This window comes from Myxine glutinosa, chromosome 2 (genome assembly GCF_964187855.1).
Source record: "Myxine glutinosa chromosome 2, kmMyxGlut1.1, whole genome shotgun sequence".
Lineage (NCBI taxonomy): Eukaryota > Metazoa > Chordata > Myxini > Myxiniformes > Myxinidae > Myxine > Myxine glutinosa.
Genome location: NC_136262.1, coordinates 1,932,202 through 1,947,425, shown reverse-complemented (window position 1 = coordinate 1,947,425; position 15,224 = coordinate 1,932,202). Strand labels below are relative to the sequence as shown.

Here is a 15,224-nt window from a genome sequence, read left to right as displayed (position 1 = left end):
GTGTCATGTTGGGCGGTGTATGATACACCATGACGCGATTTTAAAAAATATATCTCTGCATTTTCCCGCGTGTGTGGAATGTTTGTGGAAAATTAAAGATTTCAAATAAACCTATTTAAAGTGTATGCGCACATAACTAATAAAAAAAACGAAGAAATATCTCTCGGTAATTTCCTGAAACATATTTTACTTCCGGCTAATATGTTGAATGAAATAAAAACGAAGAAATATATGTCGGCATCATTGTTGACGTTTTTGTGACGACTATCATCAAACGAAATAGTAATATATCATAACGGAAAAGCAAAAGCGAATTTTTAATATATATCGACACATTGCCGGCGGTGTCATGTTGGGCGGTGTATGATACACCATGACGCGATTTTAAAAAATATATCTCTGCATTTTCCCGCGTGTGTGGATTGTTCTCAATTATTGCTGACACCGAGTCTAAAAGTAAAACCATCGATAAAAATGAAATCATATGGTGAGTTAGATTGGAGATAAAGGCGTGAGAGAGACTCAATGGCCTTGAAGTTACAGGCCTTTGAGAATTCATTTCGTTCTATAAACGGCAACTTTAATCGGATTTTCTTCCCGTTTTTTTTCAACCGAGTCTAAAACTATGTTAGCGACTGTGAAAAATGAAATGATTTATCGAATTTGATTTGAAATAAAACTGGGGGAGAGCAAGACACCACGGGCCTACAAAACAGGACTCAAAGCTATGCGAGTTAATAAAATGGTGGATATTTGTTTATAGCCACTCCCAGAATGGGTGGAGCTATGGGTGGAGCTACTCTGCAAACCGAGTAAGCCACACCCCGGACAGACACCCAACAGATAGACAGACAGACAGACAGAATCATCTACGGCTATTATAATATAGATTAACCCAGGGGGTTTGCCCAGGCCCGGCGCCAGGGGGCGTGGCCCAGCGTCCTGGCTGCGGCCTGGCAAGTTGAGGGCGAGCCTGCCCGGGCATGCCCGGGCATGCCCGGGCGTCCCGACCGAGGCCTGGCAAGTTGAGCGCGGGCCTGCCCGGGCGTCCTGGACGAGCCCGGCATGGTGATCGCTCCGCGTCCTTGATAGGTGCAAGGCGATTGTGAAACCCCAGCGGCAGCCGCTACAATATAACTACTAAGAGCGAAAAAATAACTTGAATAAAACAATGTACAGGGGCTTGGTGACCTGTACCACACCGACAGGCATACCTGTACCACACCGACAGGCATACCTGTACCACACCGACAGGCATATCTGTACCTGGCTTGGTGACCTGTACCACACCGACAGGCATACCTGTACCACACCGACAGGCATACCTGTACCACACCGACAAGCATATCTGTACCTGGCTTGGTGACCTGTACCACACCGACAGGCATACCTGTACCACACCGACAGGCATACCTGTACCACACCGACAGGCATACCTGTACCACACCGACAGGCATACCTGTACCACACCGACAGGCATACCTGTACCACACCGACAGGCATATCTGTACCACACCGACAGGCATACCTGTACCACACCGACAGGCATACCTGTACCACACCGACAGGCATACCTGTACCACACCGACAGGCATACTTGTACCACACCGACAGGCATATCTGTACCTGGCTTGGTAACCTGTACCTCACAGACAGGCATACCTGTACCACACCGACAGGCATACCTGTACCACACCGACAGGCATATCTGTACCACACCGACAGGCATACCTGTACCACACCGACAGGCATATCTGTACCACACCGACAGGCATACCTGTACCACACCGACAGGCATACCTGTACCACACCGACAGGCATACCTGTACCACACCGACAGGCATATCTGTACCACACCGACAGGCATACCTGTACCACACCGACAGGCATACCTGTACCACACCGACAGGCATACCTGTACCACACCGACAGGCATACCTGTACCACATCGACAGGCATACCTGTACCACACCGACAGGCGTATGAACATGAACGTGATGACAACTTTCCCAAAGAATTCTATTTTGGAAATATTGAGCAATGTTATAACACTTGTAACTGGAACAACACTCTTCGACGTCAAAAGGTCGACCGATAGGGCTCCGCCCATATTATTACATCATTATACAGACTTGTACAAAGTTTGATTTAAAATCTATTCAGCTGTTCTCAAGTATCACATTTTGCCTAACATGACCTCTGACCTCACTAAAATCACAAAGTCACCTCACTCCTCACCTTTGAAGCCAAAATATAATCAGTTCATCTTTGCATCATAATATATACTGATACCAAGTTTGGGCAAATTCCATCACTGGTTCATAAGTTATCACGGTAACAGGCTTTTTTTTTTTACCGAACATGACCTTTGACCTCTTGACACCAAAATTTAATCAGTTCATGTTTACATCATTAAACATACTGGTACCAAATTTGATTTAAATTCTTTTAGCTGTTCTTAAGTTATTACATTTTTTCCTGACATGACCTCGACCTTTGACCTCTTGATGCCATAATCTTATCAGTTCATCTTTGCATCATATATACTGTTGTGGATCTGCCGCCGGCCTTCTTCCCTTACCAAGGGGGGATTAGTCCCCGTGTCTTGACTGACCTGGCGCGACCCGAGACCTATTACGTCCCTTCCGGACAGCGCTAAATAGGGTTTCGGGACCAAATTCGCTGTTACCTAAGTACTAGCGCTGCCCTGAAGCGAGGAAATAAGCCTCGCACGAACCACGTGTGTTGGTGATACACCGAGCGATTGCATACACGTGATCTGCGCCGTTATAGATGGTGGAACCCGATTCAAGCGGTTCTATTCGTACCACGCTTAGCCAATGGAGAAATCACGGGAACGATTGAATCAGAAGGAAGAACAGAATTTATTTACACTATACAAGGATTGGTAGAAGGAAAGGGACACAGAGCAGCCTTATACAGCCTTACTTAATACCCCAGGACAAACGGGCCGGTCTCACACACACACTCACACGGGGATTGCAGATGGCAGGATGATGTTCTCCAGCGCATCCAGGGATGGCTCTCGTGCAGCTCTCTCCGGTCCCCTGCACATCCCGTGGAGATGGAGGCAGGAGAAAGCAGGAGCTCAGAGCGTGTCGCCTGAACAATCGGGTTATCTCGGGGCGCACGGTAGAGGGCGGACTCTGGCGCGACTGGCGGTTATTCACTCGCTTATTCACTCGCGGTTATGGCCGCGTTCACTCACGTGGCCTAAAGCGCTATGTTCGTTACCGGCGCGTCTGGCTGCGCCTGCATATATGTACGGCCAACGCCTCTTCCTCTATCCCCTGGCTCGCACGTTCTATTGCGAGGGTCAAAGTTCAACAACGGCGAGTGATGCAAATTCTCTGGCACAGTCCTTTCTCCTCACGTTCTATCGTGCCACTGGTGCAAGTCCTCCTTTACAATGCGCTTATCCTCTGCAAGTCCTGTCGAGGGCTTTCCGTATGGGCTTATATAGACCCGCCCCGCGAACCTTCTGGAACTCACCAAACTCTCTTCACCACGCCCTCTCACGCATTCCGCTCAAGCTCTGATTGGCTGGTGGCTCTTACCGTCCCCCCACGCCGCTCACCCCGACCCCGCTCCCCTCCTTTACCTTCCGAGGCCGACCTCGTGTTACTGGACTAATGGACAGCCAAATGGGGCGCGGGATGGATTGCGCCCATAGAGGGAGATGGAGGTTGGAGCAAAATGATTGGGGGGCCTATTCTCCTGTCTTTACACAACGCAGGTACAAAGATGGGAAATGGCCTATTCTTACACATACTAACACATAACTATACTACAAATGGGCCTATATGTTGCTCGTGTGACTAACTATGGGGGGCAAACCTTTAACCTTTAATGACTTCAATGTGCCAATCTCAAAACTGCAGCAATATGTATTCCAAATTTATTAAAAATCCGATCACTTGTTCACAAGTTGTCGTAGCAACATAAATTTTACTTAACATGACCTCTGACCTTTGGCCTGTCACCTTGTTTTGGGTCTTCAGGGTGTTTGGGGTCTTTGGGGTCTCTTGGGTCTTTAGGAGATTTTGGGTTTTAAGGGTCTGTTGGTTCCTCTGGGTTTTTAAGGGGCTTTGGGTTCTTCGGGATATTTTGGGTCTTCGGGGTATTTTAGGTCTTCGGAATGTTTTGGGTATTTGGGGTGTTGTAGGTCTTTGGCGCCATTTGGGTCTTCAGGGTCTTTTGGATCTTCTGGGCCTTTAATGGTATTTTTGGTCTTTTTTTGGGGGGGGATACAGAATCGAGGCTCGTGAAAGAGCTAACATTTATTTCACAAACAAATCAAACAGACAAACAAAATATATAAAAAGAGGGAGCGGAAGACCAGATGGGGAGATAAGGGGAAGCACACAAACACAACATTTGAGAGCAGGGAGATGTGTCGGAGGGAGAGGGCTTGAAGAAAGGGGGGGGGGGGGGGTGGGAGAAGTATAAAACACAAGGACACCAAGGACTTCCAGGACAGAAGATGGTATTTCAAAAAAGTGGATTTGGGGTGAAATTAGCGGGGGTAGAAAAGATAAAGGTTTTGGATGGGGGAAGATAAGAGATGGTGGTGAACAGCTGTTTTAAAGACCTGGAGGGTGGAGTGGGATTGAAAAGAGAGTGAGGGAGTTTGTTCCAGAGGCGGGAGAAAAGAGGAATGAAGGAGTGAAGGTGAGCAGAGAGTCTTGATTTTGGCAGTTTAACCATGAGAGGGTTGCAGGCAGATCATGTGCGACCTGTAGGAATATTTGGGGGACAGAGCCCAGAGAGAGCTGGGGGGGGGGGGGCAAGGCCAGAGAGGAGTCGGTAGAAGACGGAAAGACCACCAACCTGCCTGTGGTGAGTGAGTGAAAGGCCCTTGGAGTTAGCTTCATCGCGGGAGATTCCAATGATTCTGAACGCTTTGGTTTCAACAGCGTGAAGACGAGCTAGGTAAGGCAGGAGCACCAGCCCAGAGGGGAGAGCAGTATCCCCTTGAGCTGCGGATGAAAGCCTTGTATGTGGTGAGGAGCTCAGGTGTGCCAAGGAAGGACTTCGCACGACGGAGGATGCCCAGACGGCAACTGGCTTTGGAGGCCAGATTTGAAATGTGGTTTTCCCAGGAAAGATCATGGCAGATAGTGAGACCCAAAAGCTTGAGTGACAGAACTTCTTGGAGAGGATTATTCAGAAAGTGGATGGGAGGGTTGTCCAGTCGGTCTTTTCGGAGAGACATCGTAAGAGTGTGAGATTTGTCAGGATTGAAAGACATGTTCCACTTGTTTGCCCAGTCTGTGATTTTGTCCAGGTCTGCAGAGAGTGAGGAGGCTGCAGACTGCCGATCTGAGGGATGAGGAATGGAGCGACAGAGAGTAGAGTCATCAGCAAAGAGATTAAGGCAAAGAGATTGAGGTTCAGAGAATTTCCTGTTGGATTTTCAAGAGAGTCGGAGAGATCATTGATGAAGACCAGAAAAAGCACAGGGCCCAGAACACTGCCTTGGGGAACTCCAGCCTGAACAGGAAGAGGAGATGAGAGAAACCCATTCAGGGCCACACGTTGACTACGACTAGAGAGGAAGTCCGCAAGCCATGCGTGGAGATTTCCATGGATACCAAAGGAGGAGTGTTTGGTGAGCAGAGCGGGGTGCCAGACCGTATCGAAGGCACGTGATATGTCAAGGGAGACAGCTCTAATTTCCTGTTTGGCATTGAGGACCTCCATCCATTGTTGAGAAAGCAGAAGCAGCATGTCCAGAGTAGAGTGAACAGGTCTGAAACCAAATTGATGATCAGAGATCAAGCCATTGGAGAAGAGGAAAGATTTCATATCCGAAGCAATGATGGATTCCATGACTTTGCTGATAATTGGGAGAAGGCTGATTGGTCTGTAGTTGCTAGGATCTGTTTTTGCACCTTTTTTGTGCAAAGCGGTGATGTTCCCTGACTTCTAACAAGCAGATGGCAGATGACCTTGAGCAAAAGAGAGGGTGAAGAGAACAGAGAGAGGGAGTGAAGGAGCGGAAGAACAGGATTTTAGGACCCGTGGACTGATGCCGTCAGGTCCAGTTGCAGAATCAGAGTCGAGGGTTGACAGAAACTTTTCCACCTTGTCAGGAGGAAAGGACACAGAGTCCAGGAGCAGCTGGGTACGACTGGGTACGGTGGGTACAGAGAGGGATGGGTTTGGGACACAAGATTTAGAGGCAAACACAGAGTTGAGGCATTCAGCTTTTTCATGTGCGGAGTCAGCCGTGTAGCCGTTTCAGGTGAGGGAGGGGATGGAGGGGGAACAAACACCAGAAACAGATTTGACCAGACGCCACCAGGATTTGGAAGAGGGAGACCGATAAGAGAGTTCGGTCTTGAGAACGGAGAGATATTGTTTCCTGGCTCTCCATCTTTGGGGTATTTTGGGTCTTCAGGGTCTTTAAGGGTCTTTGTGCTCTTCAGGGTGTTTTGGGCCTTCAGGGTGTTTTGGGTGTCCTGGGTCTTTTGGGTCTTTGGGGTCTTTTGGGTCTTACGGGTGTTTTGGGTCTTTGAGGTCTTTTGGGTCTTCGGGGTGTTTTGGGTGTTTGGGGTATTTTTGGGTCTTCGGTGTCTTCAGGGGCTTTGGGGGTCTTAAGGGTCTTTTGTTTCCTCTCGGTCTTTAAGTGTATTTGGGGTATTTTGGTTATTTGGGGTATTTAAGGGTCTTTTGGATCTAAAGGGTCTTTAAGGGTCTTTGGGGTCTTCAGGGTGTTTTGGGTCTTCAGGGTGTTTTGGGTCTGAAGGGTCTTTTGGTTCCTTCGGGTCTTTAAGGGTCTTTGGGTCTTTTGGATCCTCTGGGCCTTTAAGGGTATTTTGGGTCTTTGGGGTGTTTTGGGTCTTCTGGGTCTTTGGGGTCTTCAGGGACTTTTTGATCTTCAGGGTATTTTCGGGTCTTTGTGTTCTTCGGGGTATTTTGGGTCTTCAGGATCTTTTGGGTCTTTAAGGGTATTTTGGGTCTTCAGGCATCTTGGTGGTCCTTAGGGTCTTGGGGGATTTAAAGGCTCGTCAAAGGTCTGAGGGGTCTCAGCAGTCTAAACGTAATTAAGAGATCACGGACTGTGTTGTGGGTGGTAATTTATTTGAAGAAGAAGACGACGTTCTGTTCTGGTCGTGTATAAACATGCACCCACTTTATTCCAGGCAACGCAGGCCTCACTAGGCCCCGCCCACAGCCGCCTCACTCGGCCATACACGGCACGACAACATGAATGCGTAGTCCTACTGTTATCATTGTGGTGTACCGATGGTATTTATGATAGCGCAACTGTAGTTCCATTTTATATCTCCCAACATTTTAAATGGATGTCAAATTGAAAGTTTACATCCGTATTGAACATTGTTTTTTTTAATGTTTATGCATTGTGTAATAAGTTGATGTTATTAAGGTTGTTCAGAGAATCGTTAATGTTCAGGAAGTTGTCGTGTGTTGTTTGTTCGTTTGAACCTCTGTTCGATCGATAGTCCCTGGTCGTGTTGTGGAGAAATGGCGGCGGAGAAACCTTACAAGCAAAGACAGACTTTTGGTAGGTTTAACTGATTGTGTGTGTGTGTGTGTGTGTGTGTGTGTGTGTGTGTGTGTGTGTGTGTGTGTGTGTGTGTGTGTGTGTGTGTGTGTGTGTGTGTGTGTGTGTGTGTGTGTGTGTGTGTGTGTGTGTGTGTGTGTGTGTATATGAATAAAAGAGAGAGAATTGTGAGGGACAGAAATGAAAAAACGAGATGTGTGTGTGTGTATATATATATATATGTATGTACATGTATGTGATTTGACATTATGACATTTGGATTATGACAAAACTTGGTGGATGCGTTGTTCAGGTGACTTGAAACAGCCAATTCGATTTTGGTTCAGGTCAGGATCCAGATCCTGCCTGTCGGTGGGATACAAAATGTCACCTGTTCACCTGGCGGAGGTGTGTGCTCTACCGAGTGCTGTTCTCGTATATCGTTGTACATCTGAATGAGCAACTGTTGTAAAACATTGTTTTGTTTGAAAAAAACTCCAATGCCCTTTATGTTGATGCACAATATGTAATGCATTGTTGTTGTTGTTGTTTTTTGTTTTCCTTTTTCAGAAGATCGTGTGGAAGATGTTTTACAAATTCGGAAAAAACACCCAAATAAAATCCCTGTGAGTTTATCGTTTTCCTTTTTTTACTGAGTCACCAGTGTAAGTAAACTTTTGTAAAATACCTTAATGTATTGATGCTGTTAGTTTAAATTTATTGTGGATATATTATTGTGGTTACTCATAGGTCATGTGCTATTAAGTTTGTGTGCCCTGCAAGAGGTAGTTGTTTCTTTAAAATACCTTTTTGAAGTGTTCAAGTGAATTGTATGTATACGTCAGGTACTAATTCGAACCCGAGATGGTTTTAAAACCAGAAAAAAGTAATTTCTCTATGGGGATCTTGGTCTGTACCAAAAAGGGTTTTATATAGCACTGTTTGATAAACTGATCCTTTATATGTGTGTGTGTATGTATATGTATATGTGTGTGTGTATGTATATGTATATGTGTGCGTGTATGTGTATGTATATGTATATGTGTGTGTATGTATATGTATATGTGTGTGTGTATGTATATGTATATGTGTGCGTGTATGTGTATGTATATGTATATGTGTGTGTATGTATATGTATATGTGTGTGTGTATGTGTGTGTGTGTATGTATATGTATATGTGTGTGTATGTATATGTATATGTGTGTGTGTATGTATATGTGTGTGTGTATATGTATATGTGTGTGTATATGTATGTGTGTATGTGTATGTGTGTGTGTATGTATATGTGTGTGTGTGTATGTGTATGTTTGTGTGTGTATGTATATGTATGTATATGTGTCGGTGCGTGTGTGTGTATGTGTATGTATATGTGTGTGTATATGTATATGTGTATGTATATGTGTGTGTGTATGTGTGTATGTGTGTGTGTATGTATATGTGTGTGTATGTATATGTGTGTATGTATATATGTATGTGTATGTGTATGTGTATGTATATGTATATGTGTATGTATGTGTATGTGTATGTATATGTGTGTGTGTATGTATATGTGTGTGTGTGTGTATGTGTATTTATGTGTGTGTATATGTGTGTGTGTATGTATATGTGTATGTGTATGTATATGTGTGTGTGTATCCTGTTTGAGCATAAAATGAACTTTCCCTACTTGTTCCATTTTGTCACAAACACAAGGTTCTTTGCTCAGTTGAGCTCCAAGTCCAAACCAGCAGACAGGATATAGTCCAAAGTTGAGTTTATTATCAAGATGAAGAAATAAATGCAACACAACAGTAACACACGAGCATGGACACTGTACACCACAAAGCAAGAGGTGACTCTTCTCTCCCGCTCACTCACTGACTCTTCTCTGCCACTCCCTCACTGACTCTTCTCTCCCTCTCCCTCACTGACTCTTCTCTCCTGCTTGCTCACTGACTTCTCTCCTGCTTGCTCACTGACTTCTCTCCTGCTTGCTCACTGACTTCTCTCCTGCTTGCTCACTGACTCTTCTCTCCCACTCCCTCACTGACTCTTCTCTCCCACTCCCTCACTGACTCTTCTCTCCCTCTCCCTCACTGACTTCTCTCCCTCACTGACTTCTCTCCCTCACTGACTTCTCTCCCTCACTGACTCTTCTCTCCCACTCGCTCGCTGACTCGTCTCTCCTGCTCGCTCCCTGACTTTTGTCTCCTGCTTATTCCCTGACTCTTCTCTCACTCACTCACTGACTCTTTTATCCCACTTACTCACTGACTCTTCTCTCCCACTCGCTCACTGACCCTTCTTTCACACTCTCTCCCTGACTTTTGTCTCCTGCTCGCTCCCTGACTCTTCTCTCTCTCTCTCACTCACTGACTCTTCTATCCCACGTACTCACTGACTCTTCTCTCCCACTCACTCACTGACTCTTCTCACACTCCCTCACTGACTCTTCTCACACTCCCTCACTGACTCTTCTCACACTCCCTCACTGACTCTTCTCTCTCTCACTCACTCACTGACTCTTCCAGCCCACGTACTCACTGACTCTTCCAGCCCACGTACTCACTGACTCTTCTATCCCACGTACTCACTGACTCTTCTCTCCCACTCGCTCACTGACTCTTCTCTCCCACTCGCTCACTGATTCTTCTCTCCTGCTCCCTCACTGACTCTTCTCTCCCGCTCGTTCCCTGACTCTTCTCTCCCACTCCCTCACTGACTCCTCTCTCCCACTCCCTCACACTCTTCTCTCCCACTCGCTCACTGACTCTTCTCTCCCGCTCTCTCCTTGACTCTTCTCTCCTGCTCTCTCCTAGACTCTTCTCTCCCGCTCTCTCCTTGACTCTTCTCTCCCGCTCGCTCCGACTCTTCTCTCCCGCTCGCTCCGACTCTTCTCTCCCACTCGCTCCCTGACTCTTCTCTCCCACTCGCTCCCTGACTCTTCTCTCCCACTCGCTCCCTGACTCTTCTTTCCCACTCGCTCCGACTCTTCTCTCCCACTCGCTCCCTGACTCTTCTCTCCCGCTCTCTCCTTGACTCTTCTCTCCCGCTCTCTCCTTGACTCTTCTCTCCCGCTCTCTCCTTGACTCTTCTCTCCCGCTCTCTCCTTGACTCTTCTCTCCCGCTCTCTCCTTGACTCTTCTCTCCCGCTCTCTCCTTGACTCTTCTCTCCCGCTCTCTCCTTGACTCTTCTCTCCCGCTCGCTCCGACTCTTCTCTCCCACTCGCTCCCTGACTCTTCTCTCCCACTCGCTCCCTGACTCTTCTCTCCCACTCGCTCCCTGACTCTTCTCTCCCACTCGCTCCCTGACTCTTCTCTCCCACTCGCTCCCTGACTCTTCTCTCCCACTCGCTCCGACTCTTCTCTCTCGCTCGCTCCCTGACTCTTCTCTCCCACTCGCTCCGACTTCTCTCCCGCTCACTCCCTGACTCTTCTCTCCCGCTCGCTCCCTGACTCTTCTCTCCCGCTCTCCCGCTCTCTCGCTCTCTCCATGACTCTTCTCTCCCGGTTGCTCCCTGACTTTTCTCTCCCCTGTATGTCCCTGATATTTCCCATGTTGTCATGAATGCCTAACAAGAAGTCTGGGAATAGCATGGAGCCATGTTATATTTGGTGACCCACAAAGCTTGGGATGTCTATCCCAATAGCACATTTAGATGGTCTGGCTGTGAGGCAGGCTGCAGACATCTACGTTGTAGCTTCGAGGGTGGAAACGTACTCGCTCCAAGTGCGAGTATGGTTTAGACTTCAGAATGTCGTCAATATAACCATCAACGTTTTCTCGATCATTCGCCATACTAATGTAGGTGCAAATTGAGGGTGAACTGGTGACAACCAATTCTTTTCAGAAACATGTCCTGGGTCATGCCTCGGCATTAATGATGGAAGTGTTCAAGTATGGAGATAAGGTGGTGATTTGCTCATAGTATTACATTTCTTCTTCTTTTGGTATAAAGTGTGTGGTCGAGGCTCATGGAAGAGCTATCACAGAATGGACTGGAACAAAATGGAAAGGGGATAACACCAACAGCAGAATAGAAGTGAGGGCAAAAAAGAGATTAAGGGGGGAGAAGGACATATTGGGGTGAACAAGCTGCACACAAGCTGAATGAAAGAGGAAGAAGAGGAAGGGAAAAATGGGGATGAAACAGAAAAGGAACAAACCAACCGATAACTAACAACCGAAAGATGAGGGAGAGAGGGGAAAATCAAAATAACCTGGAAAAGGTGAGTGCCTGGGAATGGAGTCGTTTGGGGTGGAATAGATCAGTATGGATGGGTGGTGAGGTTGGTGGTGAGCATGGGGGATGACATGAGGTAGTGGTGGAATTTATCACCATGATCAGTTCAGAGAGGCAGTCCGATGGCATGGGCTACAATTCCAGATGACCGAAGAACTGATCTTGTCATCATTCGGAGGGGCGCTGTGACTCGTGTGAGATGCAGGGATTAAAGCATTACACCTGTCGTCATCACTCTGGTTTGAGAGCAAGCTACCAACTTCATCTTTATGAGTGACCACACGACAACACCTTGTACACGTCAACGCTGCACTTCAGGACCGGCATGTCACTCTCATGTACTTGCGTACACGATCTCTGGCCTTGCATCTGATGGAACATGCTGGCTCACCATAGGGAGGTGTGTTTTTGTGATCACCAAGTCCACCTGAAGTTTCACTTGAACTTACCTGTTGTGCCTAAATATATTCAAGCTCTTTGCATCTCAAGCACCAATTGTATGATGTGTTCTCTCCCGCGTTTTACTCACATACTTTTCTTGTAGAAAATGTTCTGTTTAACAATATAGTTTTGACTTTTATTGATTTGATTTCCCCTCTTTTCCCCCCTTTGTCAAAAGGTGATTATTGAACGTTACATGGGAGAGAGACAACTGCCACAGCTTGATAAAATCAAATTCCTTGTTCCTGATCATGTAAACATGAGCAATGTGGTAAAGATCATCAGGTGAGTTTTTTTTCTTTTTTTTGTTATCGGTTTTTTCGTTTGTTTGTTTGTGAACCAAATATCTCAAATAGTTGTGAATGGGGTCGGACGAAATTTGGTGGAAAGGTTGGGTATGTGACACGGACTAAATTTTTAGATTTTGGTGAAGATCCGGATCTGCATCTGGGAATTTGTTAGGTGATTCTTCACCATTGAGAGATCAGGCCAAAAACGATAAAGAACATGATAACGTAAAAAGTTGTGCACAAATTATGACAAAACCTGGTGGATGAGTTGGTTAGGGGACAAGAACGAGCCCATTAGCTTTTGGTTCGGGTCCGAATCCAGATCCGGCCCATCGGTGGACACAAAACGTAATCTGTTCAGCCTGGTGGAGGTATGCCCTGCGCCGAGCGCCTTTCTAGTTTCTATATGCTTCAAAAACTAAAAAGACCTACTGAACCAGTTCCAACCAGGTTTTGCATGTTGCCTCTGGGAAGTATAATCTGAGGGAAAGGGTTCAGGGGGGAGGGGAAGACCCTAATTCTCTCTATGGAAACGTATATCGTGTGGTATTACAAATCATAATCTTCTTCACAATATGAATTACGGTGATGGTGAAATATGAGTGAGAATAATTCGAAATTTTCAAAATGTTTAATTTCACTCATTTTAAGCAGAGGTTGAAACCAAAGCATCCAACACGGAGCGTCGCAGCGAAGCGGAAGTGATTTTTGCTCACGCCATATCTAAGCAGTAAGGATGGTTGATGGTGTCGTTAGCTGACTTCCAAGCAGATGGAAGATGACCAAATTGTAGAGTGAATGGAGCAGAATGTTTACGACGTAAATGTTGTCTTTTCATTAAATCCGTGAGTGAAGCGACGGGTACTTTTGTTAGTCTGTCATAATACATGCCAGTGTTCGGTGTTCTTCAATATACTTGCTTGGGCTGCAGTATTGTCGGCTGACTGCATGCTCCTGATGCTTATCTTAGACGTCGGCTGCACCTGAGCCCCAATCAAGCCTTCTTCCTGTTGGTGAACCAACGCAGCATGGTCAGTGTCTCCGTTCCCATCTCCCAGATCTACGAGCAGCAGCACGATGAAGATGGATTCCTGTACGTCACGTACGCATCCCAGGAGACTTTTGGGAGAACGCGTCTCCCTCTCACATAACCATAAACCGTGGTCTTTGATCAATCTTTCCAGAGCATTACATCTCCATTTTACATCAAATTGTGCACATTATATTTTTGATAACGCTTTTTCTGATTTACACTCTTCTAACTTTAGCCTGGTGTTGGCTTAGCGGTTAGGGTGCTGGTTTGGGATCCTAGGATCCTGGATTCGAATCCCGGTCGATCGCTGAATTAACGCCAGGGGGGTTGACTCAGCCTGTCATCCCTCCGAGGTCGGCTATTTGAGTACCAGCTTGCTGGGATGAATGATCACGGTGTGTACCCCGATTTAGAATAGGTACACCGTATCCCTGCGCATCGAAGAGCGTGACCAAGGGTTGGCGTCAGGAAGGGCATCCGGCCATAAAAACATTGCCTCAAACAGGGAACCATGATTGTCATGGGGCCCGCAAGGCTAACCCCCACTCTAGTGGGGGAAAATGGCCTTAAAACGATCGTTCACACTCTTCTAACTTTAAGGTTTCGTCAGAAAATGAACATGTTTCTTTTCGTTTCAAGAGGAAGATGATTTTCACTTTCAAATATTCCACTTTGGTTGCAAAATGCACAAAATCGGTTTCTTTTTAATACTTTCGAGAGACATTGAATATGCAATATGAATCTTGTTAAAGAAAATGTCTTACCGTCATTGGAGGATTCACCGAGACGTTATACATTGAAATGTGAGTTTTTAATTATTGGGCCGCTTCCTCACTGGATTATACGGGATGCTCGATTTGTTTTAGTTTTACTTTATTGCACGCTCTAAATTTCATCTTCGGACAAAGGTGTATTGCATTGCAATTCTGAAAGATTTGTTGTTATTATTACTCGTCATAAATCGTAACCAAAGGGCCTTTTACTTGGTATTGATATTTGATAATATTCTGCATTCCTTAAAACGCACAAGAAAAAAAACTCGATCCGTGTGGGTTCAGCCATTCGAAGGTTGAACATGTGGAAGGGAAACGATGACTTGAGGTTCAAACACTAACTCCAGTTTATCCTAAACAAAATAATTGCTTGATTGCAGGCCTTTGTTTTTTTCAAATAGTTTATATTTTACAAAAAGTCGAAGAGATATTCCACTTTAAACCTTGAATGTTGAAGCAATTATTTTGTATCGTCATCAACCAAGAATGTGTATACAGTACATTACAGTGTAATAACATTGTAAACTCACTCTCTGCTGCTTACCGACGATGATCAGAAATATACTTTCTTTTATTTTAATATTGATTTTGATTCCAGATGATTGGGGATTTTATACAAACGTTATCCAGTAGTTTGGTACAGAAATAAAGGCGTTGATGTGGATTTTATTTGTCTCACTTTTTTTGGTGAATGTCTCGCTGAGTACAGGAGAACCAGCCTTGTGTTTCCATGAGCGTGCGTGAATGGTGCTCGGTCGCTATGAAAACGAGTAAACGCTGGACATCACGAGTAGAACACGAACGTGATGTACCGCCCTGTTTGAATGTTATCGATGAACACATCCAACCACCACAACAACATGCAACATGCGTTACTTCCACCCTTTAGTATCCCTTCCCGTCCTTTTCATCTTATCGTGTTTTAACTTTGC

At 45.8% G+C, this 15,224-nt stretch overlaps 1 protein-coding gene and 1 long non-coding RNA gene across 2 annotated transcripts; one reads left to right on the top strand and one right to left on the bottom strand.

Moving 5' to 3' along the window:
• Window positions 1-7,286: 7,286 nt before the first annotated feature.
• Window positions 7,287-14,956, top strand: LOC137422095 (microtubule-associated protein 1 light chain 3 alpha). Its single transcript, XM_068108846.2, has 4 exons — window positions 7,287-7,552; window positions 8,102-8,157; window positions 12,375-12,481; window positions 13,457-14,956. Exons 1-4 carry the CDS (start codon window positions 7,513-7,515, stop codon window positions 13,635-13,637), a joined length of 384 nt encoding a protein of 127 aa, XP_067964947.1. The 5' UTR covers window positions 7,287-7,512; the 3' UTR covers window positions 13,638-14,956.
• LOC137422097 (uncharacterized) lies at window positions 9,269-9,787 on the bottom strand. Its single transcript, XR_010983450.2, has 2 exons — window positions 9,515-9,787; window positions 9,269-9,470 (listed from the first exon to the last, which is right to left on the bottom strand). It is a non-coding gene; the product is annotated as an uncharacterized LOC137422097 (long non-coding RNA).
• Window positions 14,957-15,224: the final 268 nt, after the last annotated feature.